The sequence below is a fragment of the Pleurodeles waltl genome, chromosome 9, assembly GCF_031143425.1.
Source record: "Pleurodeles waltl isolate 20211129_DDA chromosome 9, aPleWal1.hap1.20221129, whole genome shotgun sequence".
Lineage (NCBI taxonomy): Eukaryota > Metazoa > Chordata > Amphibia > Caudata > Salamandridae > Pleurodeles > Pleurodeles waltl.
Window position 1 is genome coordinate 1,123,002,220 of NC_090448.1, and position 25,769 is coordinate 1,123,027,988.

A 25,769-nucleotide genomic window follows, 5' to 3' on the forward strand; every position below is an offset into this window, starting at 1 on the left:
TGGCACCAGTGTAGCCACCAGGAAGCACTCACTGGCTTCTCTGGCAATGTTCAATACACATTATTGGGCATACCCTTTGATGGCCCTCACCTTTTTGGTGAGAAGGCAGATTCAGCTCTTGAGTACTTTAAGGATAGCAGGGCCACAGTGCACTCGTTGAGCACGTTCGCTCCACCACATCAGGTGCACCAACAGTTGCACTGCCATCATAGCTATGGAAGGGGCTTCCAGTACCACCACAAAGTTTTGCATACCCAGAAAACCCAACAATCATTTTGTGACTGAGGCTGCATTACCCACAGACCATGTGGACAACCGGGGCAGCGTGCAGCAGAATTCTTCTCACTTCCCACTGCCAGAGACTCAAACCTCTTGAGCATGTCTTTTGAGGCACACAGTCACACTGTCTGAGGCAAGTTGCAAAATTTTCCAACAGGGCGGCAAGCATGACTCCAGATAAATTAGTTCTACAGATCATCTGGCAGGGGTACGCTCTGCCATTTCTTGTCACCACACCACACCTTTCACTATCCACAGAACGACTGACAGGAAATACAGGCTCTTGCAGCAGGAAGTACAAAGGAGCTATATAGAGAGTGCCGGAATCCGAAGCAGGCCGTGGTCGTTACTCCCACTACTTTGTGGTGCTGAAGGACAGAGGCCTTCATTCTATTCTAGACCATTCTGTGGAAAAACAAATTCAAGATGCTCACCCTGGCCCCAGGTCTTGTCTGCCTTAGGGTTGGACCTGCTGGACACTTACTTTCACAACACCATCCTACAGGGCCTATATGTGCTATCTGTGGTTCGCTGCGGGGGAGTAGCATTTTCAGTTTGCTGCGTTTCCTTTTGGCCTCACCAATGGCCCTCCCAACCTACAACCCACCCCCAATCCTGTGTGTTCTTTAATGTGATATCCATGGTTGCAGCACATTTTTGGAGTTCAGATGTTCCAGTATTCCCCTACCTGGCTGCTGAGGACTGGCTCACCCTAGGCAGTTGTCGCCCACCATTAGACTACAGCAAATATCAGGGGCTCACTTTCAACATGCCAAAGTCACACTTGATTCCTTCATAGATGTTACTCTTCAGGGGACTCTTTCTGGACACAGTGCAGTTTTTTCCCCCCCCCCCCCCCTCCCCCCCCCCCCCCCAGGAACAGAGAGACCACACCATTTGGGCTGTGATTCAGATGTTGCAGCCTCTGACCTGGATATCAATGAGAATGACTGTGGTTGCTGGGACTTGATGGCCTCCTGAATCATGTTGGGCAAGCATGTCTGGTGGCATGTGCAGGGGGTTCTCTAGGTTCAGTGGGCACTGCATCAAAGGGTCCTCTCCAGCAGCATCCAGATCTTAGAAGGGACTTGAGAAGACCTGAAGCAGTGGTTGCTGGACTGCAGTTGGATCAACGACGAACCCCTCTCTTTACCCCACCCCGAGGTAAAATTGGTGACCTAAGCGTCGCTTCTGCATTGAGGCATACACTCGGAAAAGGAGGAGATCAGGTGCGTCTGCTCTCTGGTGGCGTCCTAGCTCCATATTAACCTTCTGGAGCTGCTGACCTATCCACTTGGCATTGAAGGGTGTCCTACCATACATCAAATGAGGGTGGTGCAGGTGCTCGCGGACAACACCGCCACGTGATATTACAATAATCAGGATGGAGTGGAGTCATGGATACTGTGCTAGTAGGCACTCCACACCAGAGTGACTGAAAAAAACAGGGAATTTTTCTGGTGGTACACCTCCATGTAGAATCTTTAAAGCCGGGCAGACAAACCCAGCTGCCAGCGTCTAGGGAATCTTGAGTGGCAGTTTGATCCGGAGGTGGCACGAGGTCTCGTCCGCGATTGAGGAGAACCCTGGATTGAGCTCATCACCACCACTTGGATTCCAAGTCTTTTATTTTTCTCTCTCTCTCTCGCTCTCTTTTTCTAGAACCCTGGACTTCTGTGCGCCTTTCTACCAGTACCTCTCCTGCCCTGAGTTCTGAAGATAATCAGGAAGGACTGGGCCCATTTCATCTTAGTGGCACTGGATTGGGCATGGATCGTGTGATATCCAGAACTCCTGAGCATGTGCAGCCCTCTCATCATGCTGCCAAGGCACAACACAAGGATTGCAGGCTCCTTCCACCAGCGCCAAGGCTGCTAGCGCTGTTGGCATTCAGAGTGCCTGTTGTGGATATTTACCAGGCTACCACATGGGTGTCACTCCTTACGTTAACAAAGCACTTCTCTCTAGATATCCAGGTTCACAGACCTACCCCCTGGTAGGTACTGCTTTGATGTCCATAAAAGCTGAGGAATCTGGAGTTCAAACTATCTGTCAGAAGAACAAGATACCTACCTAGTAAATACTCTACCTAACCACAGATTTCTCACAGACTGTGCCCTGTTCCACCTAAAAAGGTCCCAAAGTATAAAGCTCTGCGCGCTGGTCAAAGCCAGTTTGCTGCTGCCTAGAAACCAACTGTCATCAGCGTGCTTCAGTAGCCCCTCTATGCGGCTTATCATGTCACTCTTTGAGCAGAACAGTGTCTGCGTGCAGCTGCACAATGTCACCTACCAGCTCGCAGACGTACTGCTGAAAAGATTCCAGATCCAGTCTAGCGCCTGGGAATTATTCAAAAGGTGAGGACTCTGCATTTACAGCATCTACCAGAAAAAGTGTTACCAAAGGTAAGTAAGTTCTTCATGATGGTAGTAGTCGTGAAACACGTTTTGGCCTATGTTTTTCTAGTTTTAGATGAAATAAAACATAACAATTTTAACACATTGTCTAAGACTGCATTTAGTTGAAAAAATGATGACTTAAGCAGTCAGTCTGATGTAAACTGTTTTCTCAGGGTGAGACAATGTTTGGAGGTCTCTCCAGTCTTTTATAAGCTTGTTCTCCTCAAACCTTTGAAAACTAAGGAGACATCAACTTCTTATTTTACTCACAGATGACTGTAGAACCCAATCTTATGACACATATATTTGCATATATTGGGAATAAGGGTTCAGGTGTGCCATTGATGCCTTATTGCCTGTCCATGCTCCTAATGTATTGTCATACTTTAATCTTTAAACCACAGTCCATGTTTGGGCTCTACTAAACAGCTTTGTAGTCATTTACTGTTTCACACATATATCTATGTTATTTGCCTTGAGCTCAACACCTATTTTGTGTTTGTAAAGCTTGCCCGGGCACTTTGTTAAAATGTTATCTATACGTTTTTATTATCTATTGTGCTAGGGACCAAGCCGAAGCTTGCTGCTCAATGGGAGATCTTACCCAACAAAAGTCAGATTAATTCGTGGTGGATCCATGCCTCCAGTGAAAAGGAGGAGGATGAATTGGATTGATGCCCCAGATGATGTTTTCTACATGGCCACTGAGGAAACAAGGTAAATATATGTACCAGTGGACTTACGCATCCTGTCTACTAGAAAATAACTGGACACTTATTGCATGTTAATGTGTATTTTATGTGCTCAAATAATCACATTTCAATGTTATGTACAGTATTTTAATTTTAACATTTGTACCTTTACAGGAATAGAATTATCTACAAAGTAGTTTTATGTTACAATTTAATCACTGAGCTTACCATCCGGCAAGTGTTTTCCTGAATATTACCAAACATACTGTACATGGGTAGACGTAGAGGGCTCTGATGAATGAGTTTCCAAACCCATTTCTATGTTTCATCCATCTTTACTCCAGCATTGGATAGTTCATAGATTTACATACTTGGAATACTTACCCTTTGTCAGCGCTGAAATCCACAGAACATCTTAGGACGTTTAAGGGAAATATATTCAATACAGTAAACCAGTCCACTTCGCATAGGCCCAGTGTGCTTCGTACAGTGAGGTCGATAAGACCTTTAAGCTCTTCCTAAAGTAGTATTTAAATCTGATGCAATGGCATCTTCTGCAAGACACATCTTTGTGTTTTCCTAGGTGCTTCAAGCAAGCTGCGTGCTACAAAAATGTTAGGTAACAATCACAGACTTATGCAGCCGGCGTTATCTGTGCTTTTTGCAGTTTGGAATGCCATAACAAAGCCAGTCTGACTTTCTCAAAGTACAGAAGGATCTGTGGTGTTCGATGTGGGTTTTTCCATCAACAAGCCTAAATCATGCCCAAAGCCCTTTCAGTGCCTCCTGTTCAAAGGGATATTACTGAATTCAACTTCTCTTCAACCATTTTCTCCTCCACATCGGTTCCGCTAGATTTAGTTTATGATTTTAGAATGTTAGGAAGAGCTTCGGAGATTCGAGCCTTGAAGGTTCTACTCTTGCTTCTTCTGTTTATGTCTTACATCCTATGATGGTTGCCAGGGGTGCCTGCACATGTGGTTCCAGCACAGGGAGATCTGTCAGACACCGTCTTAAATACTCAGGAGCAGCTGATCTCACACGGTGGAGGAGCACCTGACTCAAAGGATGTCTTTCCACCCTCCCTCACTGCAGTCACTGAGGTAACTGATGCATCCACTCTCAGGTGGTGTACTCATCTGGAGTGGCTGGAGATAAACTGTCTCTAGTCTGTAGGGAAGCAGGTTTTCCTCGTCAACTTGGTGAAACTGAGGGCAGTTTGGCTGATACTCAAGGCCTTCCTGCCTCCTCTTCATAGACAGTTTGTCCAGATTTTGATGGGTAATCCAATCAGTGTTGTAAATCAACAAGCAGAGAGGAGTTAAGTGTCACTTTCTTTGTTGAAGGGCGCTGAGGCTCTGGGCTTGGATGCATCAAAATTGTATTTGTCTTGTTTTAAGCCATCTGCCAGCTCCCATAATATTAGGGCAGACAGCCTGAGTCAGTATCAGCTTGCTGACTACGAGTGACCTGTAAGCAGTACTGCACATCTTTGCCCTATGGAACACCCACTGAGGTTGACCTTTCCACTACTCACGGGATTGCCCATTGACCGTGTCCCCTAAAATCCATTGCAGGTAGCGAATGAGATATGTTTCAGTTGAATTGGAGTTTTCCACTTCTCTACATGTTTCCTCCCATACTCTTGATTTCTCGAACTCGAAAGAACATTTGCCACAACCGAACACAAATTATTCTAATTCGTTTGGACTTGCCAAGAAAGGTGTGGTACATGGACATAATGAGCCTCTACCCCTGTGTCCCCCCCCCCCCCCACTCAGGGCAGACCTTCTCTCTCAGAAGGGTCTATTAGTGCACCGAAACCGTTGAAGCCTCCACCTTCATGCCTGGAGTTTGGCAGGTACAGCTGACCTCTTTTCGTCTACCATCTGTGGTGGTCGATGTGATCTATTCTACTTGTTACCCTTTCACAAAGTCTATTCTGGGAGGTGGACCAGGCTCATTGCTTGGTTTGCCGAGTGGAATGCTGGCTCCATAAAAGACTGCCTTTCTGAGTTCTCTGATTTGAACTTTCACTGGCCCAGCAGGGCTGTTCAGTAGGCACTATCAACAGCCTTGTTGGTTTCCCCTCCCTACCAGTCATCTACCTCTTTTCAAGTCACGAATAATGATCTAATGTTTTAAAGGATTGGTTAACCTTTTCCCATCTATGTCATTTATTGTCCCTCAGTGGCATTTGAACTTGGTTTTAACCTTTTTAATGTGTGCTCCTTTTGAACCTTTTCGCAGTTGTCAGTTGCACATTTTATCTTTCAGATCCTGTTTTTCTGTTTGCAGTTACTTCAGCTACAGTGTCAATGAGTTACAAGCACTGATCATTTGCCCATGTTCACATGCTTCGTCCTGGTTAAGCTAGCCCTTAGGATAATGTCCCCTTTTCTTTCCAAGATGGGCTTCCTTTTCATCTGGGGCAACCCTTTACTTTCCCTACTTTTGTCCTCCACCTCACCCCACAGAGGAGGAGGAGAAGAATCTGCAACGATGATAACAAATTTTGTGGCAGCAAAAAAAGGCAAGGTGATACAGAGGAGAATGCTGATTCATTCGATAATTCTCTGCATGAAGATGAGGTATGGTCTGGTGAAGAAAGAGCCACATGACTGTCTACATGCCCATTCCACCAGCACAAAGCTTCCTCGTCTGCATTGGCTATGGCTGTCCCTGTTGCTGACATTTGTCAAGCATTGGCATGGGCCTTAATTCACATATTTCCCAAACATTGGATTCTTAGGTGAGAAATGTAGCGAGTGCGTCAACATTTTCTCATTTAACCATCCCTGCCCTCCTCACCATTCTGAAAGATGGCCATAAGCTCTGTAATAAAGTTTCATGTTAGTCTTGTTCACTTCACTATGTATGATCAATATAATTTGATGTCTCAGCCTCTCGAGGCATAGGGAAAATAGATGGTGAATTGACATTGTCGTTCCATGGTGTGCGCTGTTTTGCTCCAGTGGTGTCAGGGCACCAATGTGTTGAAATAGAGCCTGCATCATCTGCCAGCACAGAAGATTTGTGAAGATTTACAGATCAGTCTAACGCCTGTGGGATTGTCAGTTGCTGAAGAATCTGCAGGTAGAGTATCCACCAGAAAGATGGTTACCGAAGGTAAATAACTTAATTTCCTCCTCCCTCATAGGTATTGTCTCTGAATCCATAAACATTCCTTCCCCATCATTGTGGACAGAATACTTAGTAGGAAAAGTTTTTTTCAGATCCATTCCATGCTTTTCCACCAAAATCAGACTACCTGAGTGACCTTGCGCTGCACACCAGGAAGCTGGACCTGCATAGTTTGTTTAAATTGCAGTGTCTGTATTGCGTTCTGTTTAAACTTGGAAGCTGCATTTTCCTTTAGTTTTTGTTTTAACATTTTGATAAATGGTGTAAATAATGACATTTTCAGACAAATGTACTTTGACAAATTTGGCTGTCAGCATTTAACAAAATGTAAAAATAGATAAATATTTCCTTCTGTAGGCAAGTTTCAGTTTACTCAGTGAATGTTCCTCATGAAAAGTATTCAGGGGAATCATGGATGTGCACAAGTATTTTACTGTTTATCAATTTATAGACAAATGCCCATGATGGAGAACTAGGATTAAAGGTACAGTAACTTCTTTATAGCATTTTCTGTTCTTTAGATATTGCCTCTTGAAGCACCTTCACTCCATTAAGGATTAGTTCTAATTTGGGTTGCAGTGATTAGATGGCCTTGCCACCTTACGATCTTGATCACAGCCAGTGCATTCAAGATACTGGCCACTGAAGTAAAAGGTGCCTTATACTGGAAGGTATTTCCATCTGTTCATTTTAATAAGTAAATATCAATTTGATCCGTAACTAGTACTTAGACTCCAGATAACTGTGGACAGTGCCCATAACTGACTTAATCAGTCATTCTGGAACCTGCAAGTTTCACAGCCCTCTTTGGGTGGTATGACTGCTCTCTATGGGACTCCACAGGGATGAAAACATTTTAATGGACATTTTAAAAATGATTATTACATCAGAAAAAATTACCAGTGCCCCGAAGGCATAACTGATGTATCTTTTGTGGACCCTGTTGTAGCCTTTAAATAAGGAAGTTCTAGGCTACCTCTTACCAGTAGGAGTCTGCAAGGTCAGCAGAAAAATAATTTCACTTCTTTTGTGCATTTCAACCCTTCAGGCACGCATGCAGATGAGGAAATCTAGAGAATTAACTCGGATGCATAGATCTTCAACTCATTATTATAGGAAAGGGATTTCAAAATATGTAATTTTTAAGGCTTATGGACTAGTCCTTCACCTGTGCACCCATACACTCTGCTGAAAGAAACAGTTGCAAGAAAAGCAGAAGCAAAAATCTAATTCCAGTGGCAAAAGTCTCATAAAGGCAGAGTAAATCAACCGTGAGCCTCTCTGGGTAAAACCCTGAAGCTCCACACCATTCTGCTCTCCTGACACTACAGGTCAGCACCTCTGTGAGAACAAACGTAATGACCCACCTCTATGCATGGCAGAGTTGACCAAAGACAGATTTGAGGTGTGCATACAAAACCAGGAGCTCTACATCAATGCCCTTCCTTCCCCCAGCCATTCCTTCTGCGTGGCCTCATGGACGAGTTAGTACAGAAGTTAGACCTCCTCTTGAAGAAGAAATATGTTCGGTCTCCGTTAAAACACCAAAGTAGCTAGGGTATTACATCCCAATACTTCTTGCTGCCAAAGAAGGGCCAAAAACCTGAATATGACCCTCTCCAGGACTTGAAGTCAGCAAACATATGGTTCACGACAGAAGTTCAACAAGATGCATCATCAGAATGTGTTTCCCATAATCACTGAGACAATTGGATGTGCGCAACAGACTTTTCTGAATACATATTTCCACATTCATGTCTGCAAAAGACTGAAATTTAGATTTGTAAATAAGCATTTTCAAAACAAATCACTGCTGTTTAACCTAATGTTATTCCCTCGAAATTCCATCAAGTTCATGCTCATCTGTCACTAGGAAATTTTCATATATCCCTAGCTCAGCCATCAGCTAATCAAAGGGCACTCCAAATACAGAATTTTAGGATCTGGAAACAACTAATTGCCTTTATAGAGCTTTACAACACTGTATAAGCCTTTCTCTCTCTTTCTCTCCAGTGTAACTCATCCAATACTTAACAAGGGTTCTGACATAAGAATAAACAACATTGCCTCCTTTGAAGGCAAAACTATTATCTATGTACAGTAAATCTTGCCTCCTTAAGGCAGCTCATCGAGCCACAGTCAGGCTGTTGTCCTTCCTCTCACACATCCATTGCTAGAATCCAGATGAATAATTTGCATGAATGCCTTGAGGTTTAATGGTGATTGTGAGCCAGAAAGCTGTACAGTAAGTTCTTCCTAGGTGGTGGAGCAAAAATTAAAGTAAATGAGTTCTGTTCCAGCAACTGGAGTCTGATTAAATCATAAGAGACAGACTCCTTACTGGCTCACACTATTTCTGATGAACACTTTTAACTGCAGATTTCTCACCTTTAGAATATTCTTCAGGCAGTAGACTAGATCCCCAAACTTTTCACATCAGTGCTCCTGCCCTCTGTTAGATAGTACTGTGAGGCTCTTTGTAAGGTTTGTTCTGCCCTAGAAGTGATGGAGCAGAGCCACATATAAGCACAATCCCTGCTAGTCAGCATGGGTTCCTTTCTCTGGGTGTTTTCAAATGCAAATTTGTTGCTCAACTTGTTGCTCTTGTTGCTAAATTCAGTGTGCAAGGGAATGATGTCCTCTCCTAAAACTACAGTCTTCAGACCATGCCATGACTGCAGAAAACAGATGTTGTTTTTGTACCTGCATGAGATGTGTTTGGTTCTTGGACTCAGGGCACGACTCCAAGTCAAGTGATGAGCTTGCCCTCCTGTACCTAAAGCCGATCCGGGACCCCAAAGCTGTTCGTCACCAAACTGAGGAAGAAGTCACAGAGGAGTAAAGGTGTCAATCGGTCTCTCGCCTAAACAGAGTGAGGAGCATAGTTTATAGTTAATCCCAATGCGCCCCGAGTTCTAGAGACCATCATCAACACTGCAGCAGGTTGAGGCCTTAAAAGGAGTCATGCAGTGTATATTTGGCAGTCTTACGGCTCCCACTGATGTGCCTTCAAACCCCAAGGATCCACAGGATCTCCCAGACTGATTATTACTGTCCTGTGGCTCGCAGACTGATTAGTGTTGTATGATCAGTCCTTGACACCATCCGGATCCCTTGGGCTCACTAAACGTTCAGCTCTAACTTTGATGCAGGCTTACATTCTGACTGTGGGACACACATCACAAATGCCAGGGAGAATCCGGTACCCTCAAAGGTCCCACAATGATGGAGTTGGGGATGATTTATCAACTCTCACCACCCCACTATAATGATGTTAGCCTTTACTCAGACTTACAGCGGGTCAGTGGGCTTGATACAGAATTCTTCCTTTGCTGTGGAACCTACACCTGCCCTCACTAGACGCCAGGACAAAATGTTCTTACTGAAGTTTTACAGTCTGGGCCCGTCTCATCTAAGATCTTATTTCCGTTCAGTAAAGCCCTTACTTACACTTTAATGGGCACTTAATCCAAGCCCTGCTCTTCCCCTCTAGTGAACAGACATGCTGTCACACGCCATAGACCGGCTCCGTTCGACACCTATTTCTTTATATAGCATCCTACATCAGAGAGTGTGGTGGTGCAGGCACCACCAGCAAGGTGAACCCCAGTTCATTCCCTGAAACGTAACCTGGACAGGGAGTTGAAGAGGACTGTGGCATTTGGAAAAAGACTGTTCTCCTTCGCTAGTCTAGCGTTGAGTTCAGCCAATGTCATTTGTTTATTGGGTCAACATACCATGCCCTCAGGGGCATTGTAAGTAAGATCATTCTGGCGGCCCCACAAAAAACCTAGGGCCTATTTAGCTTAAACCATTCAAGATGGTCAGGATGCTGCCATGTACATGATCTGTGCTGTCCTTGATACTACGGATTGTTTGGGTAGTGCAGTTGGCACCAGTGTGTTGTGTTGCCATACATGGATGGGATCAACAGGTTTCTCAGGACACGCAGAGACCTCCCTTATGGACATGCTTTTCAGTGGCTTTTATCTATTTAGCTTGAGGCTAATTCGGCTTAGAAAGCTTCCAGGAAAGGAGAGCCATGGCACACTCTGGGTCAATCTGGCCGAATGGATGGTGTAAGAAAACTGGGCTTTTTGTTGTTATCCTTATCCCCTACTTCTTGATTTTATCTTTTTTGATCTGAAAGTGCACTGGGACCTGCTTACCAGGCCCCAGTGCCAGTGCTCATTCCCTTAAACTGTAGCTGTGAATTGGTAAACCCAATTGGCAGGAACTTTACCACCCCTCTGAGCCCCTAGTAAATGGTACAAGTGGTACCCAGGTCAGAGATGGTAAAAGGGTCACTAGGGCTGCAGCACTGATTGTGTCACCCTGAGTGACCCGAATAAAAGTAAAGTCTGCAGGGCTGCCATGTCCTCCCTGCACAAGCAGCTCTCTTGCTCGAGTGAACTCTGCCCATACCATATGCAGACAGTCACCTCACTGCCCATAATATGAGTCAGTCACCTCTAAGGTAGTCCTCCTCCTATAGCCCAGAGGAAGGGTGCATTCTGTTATGAGTGTGGACATATATGTGCAAGCATATATGGCTCTGTGGTAGCATTTATAACATAATACCACTGCAAGGGACCAGTGGTCCATAAGATAACATGGACTGCGACCCAGGCAAACCCCAGATGTCCAGCTTCGTAATGGCCTGGCCAAATTATGTCGTTTTTGGTGTCAAACAGCGTGCTTTTTAACCACTGACATAATTCCAGTGTCTAGATTAAACTAGCATGTACCCATGTGGCATCCTTAGAGGATGCCTGCCAAGTTTCCAGCTCTCTCGTGTCTTGGCAGACTTTCCCGAGTGTTTGCAACCAAGACCGAGATCTGACCTTGTGCTGGGGAGTGGGTGCCACTCCCAGAGGTCAGAACAAAGGTCTGTGCAGGACATTGGTAACACCTCTGCCTTGCCAGTATGGCTAGTGAATAGGCCCCTCAGGGCAGTGACCTTCAAAGGCTGCACCGCTGCTGCTGGACAAAGAAATGTGTCCCCCACTCGAGGACAAAGCCTCCTACGGCTCCAGACACCTTCTCAGGTGGGCATTTGGGAAAATTAGCTAGTCAGGAGGTGGGCACTGCCTTAAGGTTGACCACACATCTGTGGTGGGCCAGTTGGAGTGTACCATTGACGATGGCCCTTGCCATCTTGAAAAGACTTTAAAATAGTGGGTTCTGGGTAGTTTGGTGACATGCAGCCACCGGATGTAGTCACCTCAGGTGTGGATTAGTTACAGGACTGGATGCCCATTGGCTACTATTCCTCACACCCCTTAATACCCCCTAAATCTAGGTTTTAAGGGGCATCTTTGACACCAGAACCTCAGATCTGCTGTGAACCAAGAAGAGACTTGAGTCCACAACAAGACAGGCTTCATGAAGAAAGGCACAACGCTCTGCACCTACAGGAGCCACTCCGCACCCTCTGGATCTCGACTCGCCCCAGACCAGAGACCGGTTCCAAAAGAAAGGTGAACCCTCCTGCAACCAAACCCCTTCACCAGAACTCTCTATAGCTAGAGGTACTAGTCCCCTGATGACGGCAGGACAAACCGCACTTCCACAATCACTGAAGTACTGTCCACCAGGCTCTGAAGCTTGTCCTCCTCCCCCACCACCTAAAGGTAACTAGTCAGAAGCCTTAAATTGCAAACCTGATCCTCAGCTAGGCTCAGCTTTCTGCATTGTTCTCCTGATCCTCTGGAAGACGTTTTCCCCAATTACTGTGCTTACCGACTCCAAGGCTTGTTGGTGGTCAGCCTGACTACTACCTGCTTTACTCGATGCTCTAGGCCCAAGGATTCAGTGTTCAACAATCCACCCCTGTGGCTCCATTGTGTAGCCTTCACATCTCTTTTCAGCCTGCGTTGTTTCACCTTGTTAGGTCAGCTCCTGTGGATCCCATTCAGCACTACAGATAGCCAGGAGCACCTCTGCACCTGAGATGTCTGAGTGTGGCTGAGGTTTCTCTGCCTGGTAATTCCTGGTCCAAGGCAAAACTTAAGTTCCAAAGGGCTTTGTTGAACTCGACCTGCAAGTAAACTTTTGCTAAGGTACTCATTCCGAGACCACAAGCCCTGTTGTCGGCACCAAGGACAGCCAGCACACCTCCACGTCCCGGCCCCCTGAGCCAGGAAAAATTGTAGAGACTGTTTCGGCTTGGTCTGTGGGCCTGCAAGACCTTAACTCTAAGTGGGTTCTTCAGAACTCACCCCACAAGTGACCACTTGCATACTGTGTTTTCTCTCATTGACTGCAATGATAGTTTGAAGCTCTGCAAAGTACTGATTTATTTAGTGCTTTTAAATTGATAAGTCTGGTTATCCTTAATGTATCAACTTAATTTTGGTGTCTAAAATTATCTAAAAATCGGCTTTCTTTTTATAAAATTGTGTTGGATTTCTCCTGAGTCCTATCAGTTACTTATCTTCCATGTTGGTGCTATGAAATGCTTAACACATGTTCCTCTAGGTAGCCTGGCTGCTTTTTGCCTCTCTACCAGGACTGAGCTAAGGTTTACTAGTGTGAATCCAAGGTCCACTTTTGGGTATTGTGTAAGTATTACATGGTAAACAAAAACCCAGTCATACTACATAATACTATCACATTGCTACAGATGGTGTCCCAGAACCTGCAGGATATGTATTTTTACATACCTGCAGTTCCGCAGACGCTATCTGTGGTTCAGGGTAGGTCCAGAGCATTTCCAGTTTACCATGTTTCCCTCTGGCCTCATCAGTGCCCTTCGTGTGTTCACAAAAGTAATAGCAGTGACCACTGCCCATCTTCAGAGGTTGGTGGATACCAGTTTTCCCCCTCCCTCCCTACTTTGACCACTGGTTGTTGAAGACTGGCTCGCCATAGTCAGTCTTGGACTACCTCCAGATGTCTGTACACCTATTGCTTTCATTGGAGCTCTTGATCAATGAGCTGAAGTCGGACCTGACTCCTTTGCAGAGGCCTCCCTTTATAGGAGCTGTCTTGGACATGATGCATTTCAGAGCCTTAACTCTATAGATACAAATTCAGGAAATTGCTGTGATCTGATGTTTCAGCCTTGTTGTGGATCTTGATGACAGCAATTCTGAGGCTTCCAGGCCTCCTGCATCCTGCTTGTCGACTATGCCATCCATGTTTCAAAGGTAACTGCAAGAAGTCTGCTGTGGTAGCTGTTCAACCGCAATCGGACCAGCGACAGAACCCTCTCTCTTTCCAAATCAGAGCTGACAGTGGTGACAGATTCATCTCTAGTGAGGTGGCGAGGTCACAAGGGGGGGGGGGGGGGGGTAGAGATCAAAGGGCTCTGGTCTCTGGTGGAAACTCAGATTCTTATCAGTCTGTTGAAGTTGCGGGCTAGTCACCTGGCACTGGAGACCTTCCCGCTGTCCATAAACGGGCAGCTGGAACAGACCCTCATAGATAATACCACCACCATGTAATAGCAGGGCAGAGTGAATTCCTGGGTCCTGTGCTCAAAGGCTCTGTGCCTCTGGAGGTAGCTGGAGCATCAGTGCAGATCCCTGATCTTGAACCACCGGGCAGGCTTATGCGCGGCTCTGCTCCATCACTTCCGGCACTTCTGGAGAGGGATGAAGCCTACAAGTACTCGTCACAAAGAGCATTACTGAAGGTAAGTAACTTAATTACATCCGTATTTTAAATGTAAGGACTTCCCATATAGCTCTGTTGTCCTTCCTTCCAGAAATGGCAGCACAATCTATTCTTCTTGATCAAAGCAGTGCAACCAGAATATATTCAGGGACAAGCAAGGGAGGCACAAGACAATAGCCACTCTCACGAATATGCAGGCAATCCAACACTTTTGGTGAGGAACACTTATTTCACAGTGGTCCAACTTCCAGGCCTACAGAACCTCAAGATGCACAAGCTCTACAGACACCAGCTAGAGCACTATGAATGTCTACATAACAAGCTTACCAAAGACATGAATCCTTGCATATGTATACATCTTGGCCACAGGTGAAAATATCCCAAAAGAATACCTTCTTGGTAAGCTGCTTGCAAACGTTTTATCTACGTTTAGGTCTGGTGAAATGACAAAAAGGAGAAACTAGAGGAGTGTCTAGAAATGCAATCACTAACACCTTTGGAAACTAACATTCATTAGTACTTGTTAAACCGTTATTTAATTGCAGGCTTAAGGGAAGGTGACCACATAAAGGTGACAGTTTGAGATTACAGAAGCTACGAAATCATATAACAAACAAGAACAAACTGGTATATAGCATGATATACTGTCTTACCAAAATATCAAGGGCTGTCTCACTGTTCAGGATCATGTACTAAAGGATAGACTGCAGTTCAGTGTTTCAGAGGAAATGTTCCAGTTCGATGTTTCACAAAGATCCGGCATATGCCTGTGTTGATAAATATTTGTAATCTGAATATGTGTATATTCTAGATATGTATAGTTCTTTAGGAAATATGTATCGCTACTATGTCATAACAATAAATTACACACATACTCTTTAAACCTGTTTACTAAATGTATATTTACTCACAATTAAATATGTATGGAATATATATGTGTGTGTGTGTGTGTGTATAAATAAAAATAAAATCTGTAAATAAAACTCAAATTATAAATAAGTAAATTAAAGTAAAAAAATATAGAAACTTAAACATTAATGAATAAACTTAAGAAAAATAAAATAATGATTTAAAAAGTGTGTGTGTATATATATAATAAATACACATAATATAAATTTACTCTTGTAAGCTTTACTGTGTCTACCCATCACCATGTCATGTCTCTATCAATCTATCCTCCATCCCCACTCTGACGCATCCCAAACCCATTCTACTACTTCCATCTCCCTAATAAACCTGCCCAAGCTCTTCCCTCTACTTCTACATCTAGCTCACCCAAACCTCACTTTACTACCATGATCTCCCAAAGCAACCCTAATAAATTCTCCCTCAATTATCTCACCTTAACTCATCCAAAACCCCTCCTGCTACTATGATCTCCCTAACCCTTTCCACAGACTATTCCCTCCTCCATCTCTCCTTTACTCATCCCAAGCCTCATCCTATTACTATAAACTCCCAATTAACACTTCTGGATTCTTCCCTCCTCCTATCCCTCCATTACCCATGTCAATCCAGCTAATAAACTCACCTATCCTGTGCTCTAACTAACTCATAAAAATACTAAAACTGAACTCATATTTCCCTATACTAATCCACCACTAATTTCTCTTGGGCTCCAGAGTAGCGTGCTACTCGCCGAGAAGTGCTTTGACGCCTCATCAGGGATAGTAAGCACTATATAAATACTATTACAATACAATAAATTTTTCCAAGACACAGACACTCCTACTTGTGTAGGTATATATGTGTAGGATACAGTGGAAGAAGTTCCAAAGGAACATATTCTTGGCTATACACTTCTTGAATGGGGAAAGCCCAACTTAGACTGGAGCACTGATAAATGGATCAAGCAAGGCTACCTAGCACATGTGCACTCATACCACCAGACCAAGTTGTGCTGCAGCAGTGAAGACTGATGATTCAGAACTGTACCTGATCAGGACACCAGGTGAGGAAGCCAGAAACTACTTGATTCTGCAAGCAGATCAGGATATTGAGCAAATGAAATAAACAGTGTCACCTTTAAATAGCATAAATGACAAAATATCTTCCATGTTGGGAATTCATCGAATGGTCGACCCAAAGAAGCAGAACCATTATATTGGCAGACAAAGTAAACACAATGTCTGAGGCAGAGCCACCATGAAATATCCGAGTTGTTCTGACTGATGTTTTTGGTGCATTAATACCTTTGGTATGAGCAACATTATGTACAAACATCCTCATGCGTCCTAACAGTTTCAGAGGCGTAAAATGAAAACTAGTCTTACGGTGTATTAGGGAGACTACTGGCATGGATCAGTATGCAGAGCAGAGAGGCCAAAAGTATTTTGTACATGTTAATCTATTTCATATTTTTTTAACCTCGGGGGAGTCCTGGTTTAGAGTAAGGGTGAGGGGTTGTGTGCACGAGGACAGTTTGTCTTTCACTGGATCGTGGAAATTGTCTGGAAAAGGCCTTGGCTCTTTGAAGCTGAACACTTCAAAAGAAATGAGCTTTACCATTGAGATCCAACTCCTAGGGGGAAGGTTGGTGAGCCTACCTCTCGGGAGTTTGGTTGGTTATTCTACGGATGATGATGTCATGGTGTATAGTTTACAAAAATTGGCAAAGTAGAACAATTTCCTCATTTGGAGAAGGAAATGGATGAGGTGGAATTAGATTTTAATGATTCCCCACTGTTAGTTCTGAAAGTTATTTTCACTTTGACAAAGAGCACTAAACCTACAGTGTGATTGTCAGAAAGTGTGTGGGATACAAAGAAAGCATAGTTTAAATCTTTAAAATTCCATTCCACTTCCAAGGTGGTAGCTCTCATAAGCCATAGATAAATATTTTGAAATAATTATGTCAAAAGATCAAAGCCAAGCACTCTAAAGAATCAGTGACTAACAAAATGCAAGTGGAACACCCAAATTAGATTTGAGAAAGGTTGATTGAATTTAGACAGATTTCGACCTTGTAGAGGTCTCACAGTTCTTCCTACTGGGCCAGACAGACCTCGAAACTGCAACTAAGACTTTTGCCCCAAACACTTTCTGAAGTCTTTGTTTGATTAATAGATGTGTTTAGTTTAGAAGGATAAGACTTCTGGTTGAAGATTCCTTACCTTTGAATTCCCCAGGCGTCAGTTTGGAGCCAGAGATTTTTCTTCAAGCAGTATCTCTGTGCGCCATCAGGTGGCGTCAGTTGACTCCACGGGCATCTTGGTTGCCGTGATGACGTCACGGTCGTATATAGGCGCCACCCCGGCGCGCTGACGATAGTTCTTTTCTTTCCACGCCAGCCTACAGCGAAGAGCTACCTCAGTCACTTTTTGACTGTGATGACATTTTTGTCGAACTATTTTTTCCGAGGTTGTGGATGCGTCGATGGATGTCCCGCAAGACTGGTTTTAAGCCCTGCAACTCCTGTCACCGAATGATGTCAGTGATGGATCCGCACCTCATGTGTCTTTGGTGCCTGGAGCGCGATTAAGACCCGAGTGTCGGGTTATGAACCCGAAAGCTTTGAAGGAGCGTTCCCTAAAGCTAATGGCAGCCCGACACTCGACTCTGCGGCGCTTACGGTCTCGTTCGAGAAAGAAGGTCTCAAGACCGGCCGCGGAGTCACAACCACTTTTCGTCCTCAAAATCATCGGGACATCCGGGTCATAAGAAAAAGAAGTCGAAGAAGAACAAGCGTTCTTCGACTTCACGCTGTCGCTCGGAGGATGCGGCATGAGAAGAGAGTCGATGCTCTAGGCCTCCGTCTTCGGAGTCTTCATCTGGGTCCACTCTGTGCTTCTCCTACTTCCTTGGAGCCGGAGCCACCCCTGCCCAGCTCACAGAGGTTTATGAGGCTATGCGCCTCAATGTTGGGCAGACGACCCATCTTTGGCGCCCTCGAGCACAGGTGAGTTGGTGGGGGCCCCCCTCGGGTTCGAAGTCGTCAGCTTCGGCCACAGCTCTAGAGGGCTCCTCTGGATCCAATCTCTGATCCGTCCCTATGCTGGTCGTGCCACAGCAACCTTCCCTGGTGTCGGGTCAGACGTCTACGCTCCCGATGTCGGTTGGGCAAACAATCAACATCGATCCCATTCTCATACCCGACAACCTGGAGCCGGAAGGACATCTCTTAAGGCAGATTTAGTTCTATATGGGCTCTCCTGGTCCTAGGGTTGCTCCAGACCCTTATGCTTACGGGTATGGATACGTGGAGAGTTTGGAGGGAACGCTGGACCCTTTAGAATACCAGCTTGACCCCAGAATGGACTGGGTGCAGGATTTGGGTGAAGCCAGTGGTCTAGACAGCTCCCCTGACACTGATATGCTCTCTCCCCCTACCGTGCCTGCGGAGGAGGGCGCCACATACTCCTTGGTGGTAAGAAGGGCGGCTGAGGACTTGGACCTTGAGCTACCTTCTGTGGAGGTTAGGCCTAATATCCTAACCGACATGCTTCAGCCGGGGTCTTCCACATCAGATCCCCCTCTTCCCTTTAATGAGGCACTGACAGACGTCCTTTTGGGCACTTGGTCCATACCCAGCACAAGAGCTTCTGCGACTAGGGCGATTGTCCACCACCATCAAACTGCGCCGACAGACCCAAAATTCTTATCCAACAGCCCACGCCTGAGAGCCTTGTCATCCAGGCTTCATCTTCGTTGGCCGTACCCACAGATAGGGAATCAAAAAGACTGGACAACTTGTGGAAGATGTTTTCTTCTAACAGTCTAGCGCTGCGGTCCATGAACACCGCATGCCTTTTGGGCCGCTTTTCCCATACTCTCTAGGAAACGGTTGCGCAGGTGCTCCCTAGAGTGCTGGTGGAGGCCCCAAATGGCCTTTCCCAAGCCGTGATAGACGGGAGGGATGTAGCAAAGTTCATGATTCGTTGTGGACTGGATAAGACAGACTCTCTAGGCAGATCAGTTGCATCAACAGTGGCATTGATATGCCACGTCTGGCTGAGAAAATCTGGCTTCTCAGGGGATGTCCAGCAATCTCTGATGGACATGCCCTTTGACACACGTCTCTTTGGAGACTAGATGGACTCAGCGCTCAAGTGCTTCAAGGATTCCCAAGCCACGGCCCGGTCCCTTGGCCTCGCGCCTGCTCATAGACCCCAGCACCCAACCGCATTCTTTCCCCATGGCCACCGACCCGTGCATGCTGTACAGCCCCTGCACACTCGCAGATGTGGGATCTCACGCCCCTGGGGATCAGGAAGCCAGCAGGTTGCCCAGTCCGCCCCCACCCCCTCCTCAGCCTCCAAACCTTCCTAGTCCTCAGGTACCCCAGGAACCAGTTGGTGGCAGGATTCGCCATCACCTGCCCCAATGGCGATCCATTACCTCTGACAGGTGAATTCCTCAGATCGTCCGAAGGGGCTACTCCTTACCTTTCGAGACATCTCCAGCCATGCCACCTTCATACAATCGCATATCGGAGGATCATATGGCATTTCTCCACGAGGAGGTCCAAGCCCTTTTGGCCAAAAGAGCTATAGAGAGGGTTCCGCTGCCAGAAGTATGTCATGGGGATTATTCCCGCTACTTTCTGGTGCCGAAAAAGGACAAGGGTCTTCGTCCTATATTAGATCTTCGGTCCCTCAACCTCTTCCTCAAGAAGGAGAAGTTCAAAATGTTGACATTGGCTCAGGTCCTATCTGCCCTGGACCCAGGAGACTGGATGGTAGCATTGGACTTGCAAGACGCATACTTCCACATCCCAGTCTTGCCGGCCCACAGACGCTACCTACAATTCGTGGTAGGTCACGAGCACTTTCAGTTCACCGTGCTCCCTTTTGTTCTTACCAGTGCCCTTTGGGTGTTGACAAAAGTGATGGTAGTGGTGGCAGCTCATCTGTGCAGGTTAGGGGTTCCAGTCTTCCCCTACCTTGACGATTGGCTGTTGAAGGTGAACTCACCCCAGACAGTCCTCTCCCACCTCCAGACTACGGCAAACCTTTTGCATTTGCTGGGGTTCAGTATCAATGTGCCGAAGTCACACCTGACTCCTTCTGAGACGCTCCCTCCTTTCATTGGAGCTGGTCTGGATACAGTGCAGTTTTGGGCGTATCCTCCTGAAAAGCGAGTCCAGGATATCCAGGCTATGAGACCGATGTTTCAGCCTCTATCCTGGATTTCAGTGAGAATGACTCTTAGGCTGCTGGTCCTCATGACCTCCTGCATCCTACTAGTTCAAAAGGCCAGATGGCATATGCGGGCTCTGCAGTGGGACCTGAAGTTCCAGTGGGCGCAGCATCAGGGGAATCTATCCAACAAGGTCCAGATCCGGAAGGAACTGTTAGAGACCTGCAGTGGTGGTTAACGAATCAGGATTGGGTTAAAGGCAGATCTCTCTCCTTTCCTTAAGCAGATCTTACAGTAGTGACAGATGTGTCACTCTTGGGATGGGGTGGTCACATGGGAGAGGGGGAGATCAGAGGCCTATGGTCTCCTGCGGAAACCGGGCTCCATATCAATGTTCTGGAGCTCAGAGCGATTTGACTAGCATTAAAAGCATTTCTTCCCTCACCCAAAGGGAAATGCAGTGCAGGTGTTCACAGACAACACCACCGCCATGTGGTACTGCAACAAACAAGACAGAGTAGGGTCTTCGGCTCTTTGTCAAGTGGCTCTGTGCCTCTGGACTTGGCTGTAACATCAGGGCGTTTCCCTGGTGGTTCAACACCTGGCGAGCTCCTTGAACAGCAGGGCAGACGTTTTGCATGTTGGAGTTTCCAAAGCAGCACTCGCTTGGTCACGAGTGGAATTCAGGCCTCCTGTATGCTTTTCTGCCCATACCACTTCTGCCCAGAGTTCTCAAAAAGATCAGACAAGGCCGGGCCCAAGTAATCCTTGTGGTTCCAGACTGAGCACGAAGAGTTTGGTATGCCAAGCTCTTGAGCATGGTCATAGCTCCTCTGATCAGACTGCTTCTTCGGGGTGGATCTTCTGTTGCAGCAACAGGGGAGAGTCATTCACCTGAACCTGTCCACCCTCCGCCTCCTTGCATGGAGATTGAGCGGTGACAGCTGACGTCTTTTGACCTGCCATACGAAGTCTGTAATGGTATCTTGGCAGCCAGGCGTCCATCAACCAAAACTGTAGAAGCATGTCGTTGGAAGGAATTTGTGGCATGGTGCATTGACAAATCTGTCGATCCTGTATCTGCTCCTCCCTCTCAGGTTCTTCTTTATTCTTTCCCTTGCCCAAAAGGGCTCCACACTGGGCACCCTTAAGGAATATCTCTGTACTATCTCTGCTTTCTTAAGGTTACCAGATCAACCTTCTTTATTCAAATCTCCCGTTGTTGGGCGGTTTCTTAAAGGCCTCGCACATCTTTTTTCTCCTACCCCTTTTATCATGCCCCAATGGGATCTGACCCTAGTAATAACGTACCTTATGTGGGCCCCGTTTGAGCTGCTTCACATCTGCCCTTTACAGCTCTTAACCATCAAACCTGTCTTCTTAGTTGCCATCACCTCTGCCCGCAGAGTAAGTGAGCTCCAGGCTCTCACCTAAACTACCTTTCCTGGCAAAACACCCTGACAAAGTGGTACTTCGCACAAGGGCTTCTTTTCTGTGTAAGGTAGTGACACCCTTCCATGTCGGGCAGTCCATCACTTTGCCTACCTTTTATACACCCTCCACATCCCTCACAAGAAGAGGAGCGACTCCACCTTCTGGACCCAGAAAGAGCATTGGGTCCTACCTTGATCGTACCAAAGACTTCCAGTCGGACGATCAACTCTTTGTGGGATATGTGGGTGCAAAGAAGGGGAAAGCGGTGCAGAAGAGTACCATTTCAAGATGGGTGCTCTTACGCATCAAAATGTGGTACGCGTTGGCTATGAAGCAACCTCCTGAAGGTTTCCATGCCCACTACACCAGAGCTACTGCTGCTACCACAGCGCTAGCACAGGGTGTTCCAGTCCTGGACATCTATCAGGCAGCAACGTGGGCATCTCTGCACACTTTTTCCAAACACTACTGCCTGGACAGTCGGGTCCGCAGGGCCGCCTACTTTGGCCGTTCGGTCCTGCAGGACATTTTGGTTTGATCTTGGTTCACAACCCACCAGCGGGGATGGTATTGCTCGGGTATCTCTTCAAAGGTAAGGAAGATTCCTTATGCAACTTCCTTATGCAAGGAAGGTGCAACTATAAGTCTCTATCAGATGTACAAGTTACTTACCTTCGGTAACGATATATCTGGAAAGACATATTCTAGTTGCAGATTCCTTACCGACCCTCCCATCCTCCCCACACTGTGAACTGATTTCTAGGGACAGGAACTTCCCTTTAAGGGCACTAGTTTTGGCGCACCATTCTCGGTGTTCTTCATGGCTCCGTGCTACTGGCGTGGAAAGTCGTGAAAAACTGACATCAGCGTGCCAGGGTGGCACCTATATACGACCGCAACATCATCACGCCGATCACAATGGCAACGACGCCTGCAGAGTCGACAGATGCCATCTGATGGTAAACAGAGGTACTGCTCGAAGAAAAATCTCTGGATCCAGACTGACGCCTGGGGAATTAAAAGGTAGGGAATCTGCGCCTAGAATATGTCTCTACCAGATATATCGTTACCAAAGGTAAGTAACTTGTACAATAAGTTCCTATGCCATATCCAAGAACCAAGGCAAAACAAGAAGAGGAAATGAAGCGGGTTGACCCCCCCCACCCCACCCCACCCCATCCACAGGCAGCTAAGAGGATATATGTCCACACCTTCTCCTGGACAGTCGTATAAACTCTCAGGTCTGCTGGAAAAGCTGTTTGCTTTCTCGATGTTGCATGGTGCCCTGGTGTAAAATGCATGTCCTCAAATCTGGTTTATGGTTTTGTGATATGTGGGAAACATCCGTTTAAAAAAGCCTTTGGTGATGGTGGTAGAACGTCTGCAGATAAAGCAGTACATGGGATTTTGTGACTACTGCCAGGCACCAGAAACTTTTGCACCTATGTCCCAGAACTGACAGGTGGCATTGAGTGACTTCAAAAATGGCTTCAGATCTTATTCATCACTTTGCCATATAAGATGCCCCCTGTACGCTGACATCAGTTCCTTTCTCCAGTAAATGATGCAGATCCCAAGTATCTCTATTTGATTTTTTGTTTTTAGCAAAATCATTGGAAAATTATACTTTTCAGTGTAATGTTGAGGCCATGTCGCTGCCTAAAATGACAGGCTTCAAGCATTTTCCTCCGCTCTTAAACAAATGTAGATCTTGGATTACTACTTCTTCTGCACAGGTATCTAGATCGGTCTCAAGCCTCAGAAGTATTATTTAACGTAAGTAACCTTTTCTTTTCCTGCTATCTCATAAGAGATTTTAATGCATTTCAAAAGCCACAAAAGGCCAGCGTTGAGATGACTTTGTCTTTGTCTGCTTGCCTCCTTCTACAATTAATACCTCTTCCTTATATTTGCTATTGATGCCATAAAACATTATACCTTCTGCTGTAGAACATATACAGACCTATTTGCAAGTATCTAAGACCTTAAGGACACACACTTAGAGCATGCTTTTTTCATTCCAAATGAAAGGCTGGTGCAATTTTAGATAGAGCAATTGTGTGTAGTCCTCTAATAGATGTATATGGTAGATTATTTTGAGCCAGATATAGCTAGTGTTTTAGTATATTGCTAATCTTACAATCTACTGCAAAGATTTCCATTTATCTACATCAGATCACTAATCTCGGAAGACATTTTTCTTGATCTGATTTTGAGTCTCCTTGCTAGTCTGAGGATGTTCTTTATTCATGCCTTATCAGTGAGTTAAGTTACCAAATTCTATGATTGCAGTCCTACTTCTAAATTGTGCCCGTTGTAGTTCCCAGATGAGTATACTCTTCATCCCAGGAACCTGATTGTGTGGATAGAATGGCATGGGATGGCTGTACTTGTTGATGTAACAGGATTATCTTTGCATACCTTATGTTCATTTTGAATTGATAGCATAGTTATTCAAATCTTTCTAACATGGAACTCCTTGGTGATCTTTTGTTGGTACATGGATGTGAAGTACTTCTGGATTTTCTAATTTTTTTCTCTCTATTGCAGAGATGTATGATGGTACAATGTTTACCCATTAGCTATTTGTAGGAAAATGGCTCCCTGTTGTAGTTACCCCCCACTTTTTGCCAGATATTGATGCTGACTTGACTGAGAAGTGTGCTGGGACCCTTCTAACCAGACCCCAGCACCAGTGTTCTTTCACTAAAAATGTACCATTGTTTCCACAATTTGCACACCCCTGGCACAGAGATAAGTCCCTTGTAAACGGTACCAGTGGTACCAAGGGCCCTGAGACCAGTGAAGGTCCCTGAGGGCTGCAGCATGTGTTGTGCCACCCTAAGGGACACATCACCTAACACATGCACACTGCCATTGCAGATTGTGTGTGTTGGTGAAGTGAAAAAGGCAAAGTCGACATGGCATCCCCCTCAGGATGCCATGCACACTGCCTGTGGCATAGGTAAGTCACCCCTCTAGCAGGCCTTGAAGCCCTAAGGCAGAGTGCACTATACCACAGGTGATGGCACAGTGGCATGAGCAATGTGCCCCTACAGTGCCTAAGTCTATTCCTAGACATTTTAAGTACAGTGTGGCCATATTAAGTATATGGTCTGGTAGTTTGTCAAAATGAACTCCACAGTTCCATAATGGCTACTCTAAACGCTGGGAAGTTTGGTATCAAACTTCTCGGAATAATAAACCCACACTGATGCCAGTGCTGGATTTATTAAAAAATGCACAGAAGGCATCTTAGAGATGCCCCCTGTTATTTACCCAATCCTTCAGTGCAGAACTAAGTCTGTGCCAGTCTGCCACTGAAACAAGTTTCTGACCCCCTTGGGTGAGAGCCTTTGTGCTCTATGGGGCCAGAAACAAAGCCTGCACTGGATGGAAGTGCTTGACACCTCCCACCTGCAGGAACTGTAACACCTAGCAGTGAGCTTCAAAGGCTCAGGCTTCATGTTACAATGCCCCAGGACACTCCAGCTAGTGGAGATGCCCACCCCCCCGGACACAGTCCCTGCTTTTGGCAGCAAGTCCGGAGGAGATAATGATAAAAACAAGGAGGAGTCACCCTCCAGCCAGGACAGCCCTTAAGGTGTCCTGAGCTGATGTGACCCATGCCTTAGGAAATCCTTCATCTTGTTTTGGAGGATTCCCCCCAATAGGATTAGGGATGTGCCCTCCCTCCCACAGGGAGGAGCCACAAGGAGGGTGTAGCCACCCTCCAGAACAGTAGCCATTGGCTACTGCCCCCCAGACCTAAACACACCCCTAAATTGAGTATTTAGGGGCGACCCTAAACCCAGGAAATCAGATTCCTGCAACCTGAAGAAAGAAGGACTGCTGACCTGAAAGCCCCGCAGAGACGACGGAGACAACAAGTGACTTGGCCCCAGCCCTACTGGCCTGTCTCCAGACTCAAAGAACCTGCACAGCGACTCATTCAGCGGGACCAGGGACCTCTGAGGACTCAGAGGACTGACCTGCACCTAAAAGACCAAGAACCTCCCAAGGACAGCGGCTCTGTTCAGAAACAACAACAAAGCAAGCAACTTTAAAGAGACTCTAACTTCCTGCCAGAAGGGTGAGTCTTCCCCACTCTGCACCCGACTCC

General features: G+C 46.0%; 1 protein-coding gene across 4 annotated transcripts in view; it reads left to right on the forward strand.

Moving 5' to 3' along the window:
• Window positions 1–25,769, forward strand: part of MTA1 (metastasis associated 1) — a 555,902-nt gene that overhangs the window by 526,459 nt on the left and 3,674 nt on the right. For all 4 annotated transcript variants that reach the window (XM_069208854.1, XM_069208851.1, XM_069208855.1 and 1 more), the window contains one exon: window positions 3,244–3,395. In XM_069208854.1, the coding sequence (XP_069064955.1) occupies window positions 3,244–3,353 (110 nt within the window). In that variant the 3' untranslated portion in view covers window positions 3,354–3,395. The remainder of the gene's footprint in view (window positions 1–3,243; window positions 3,396–25,769) is intronic.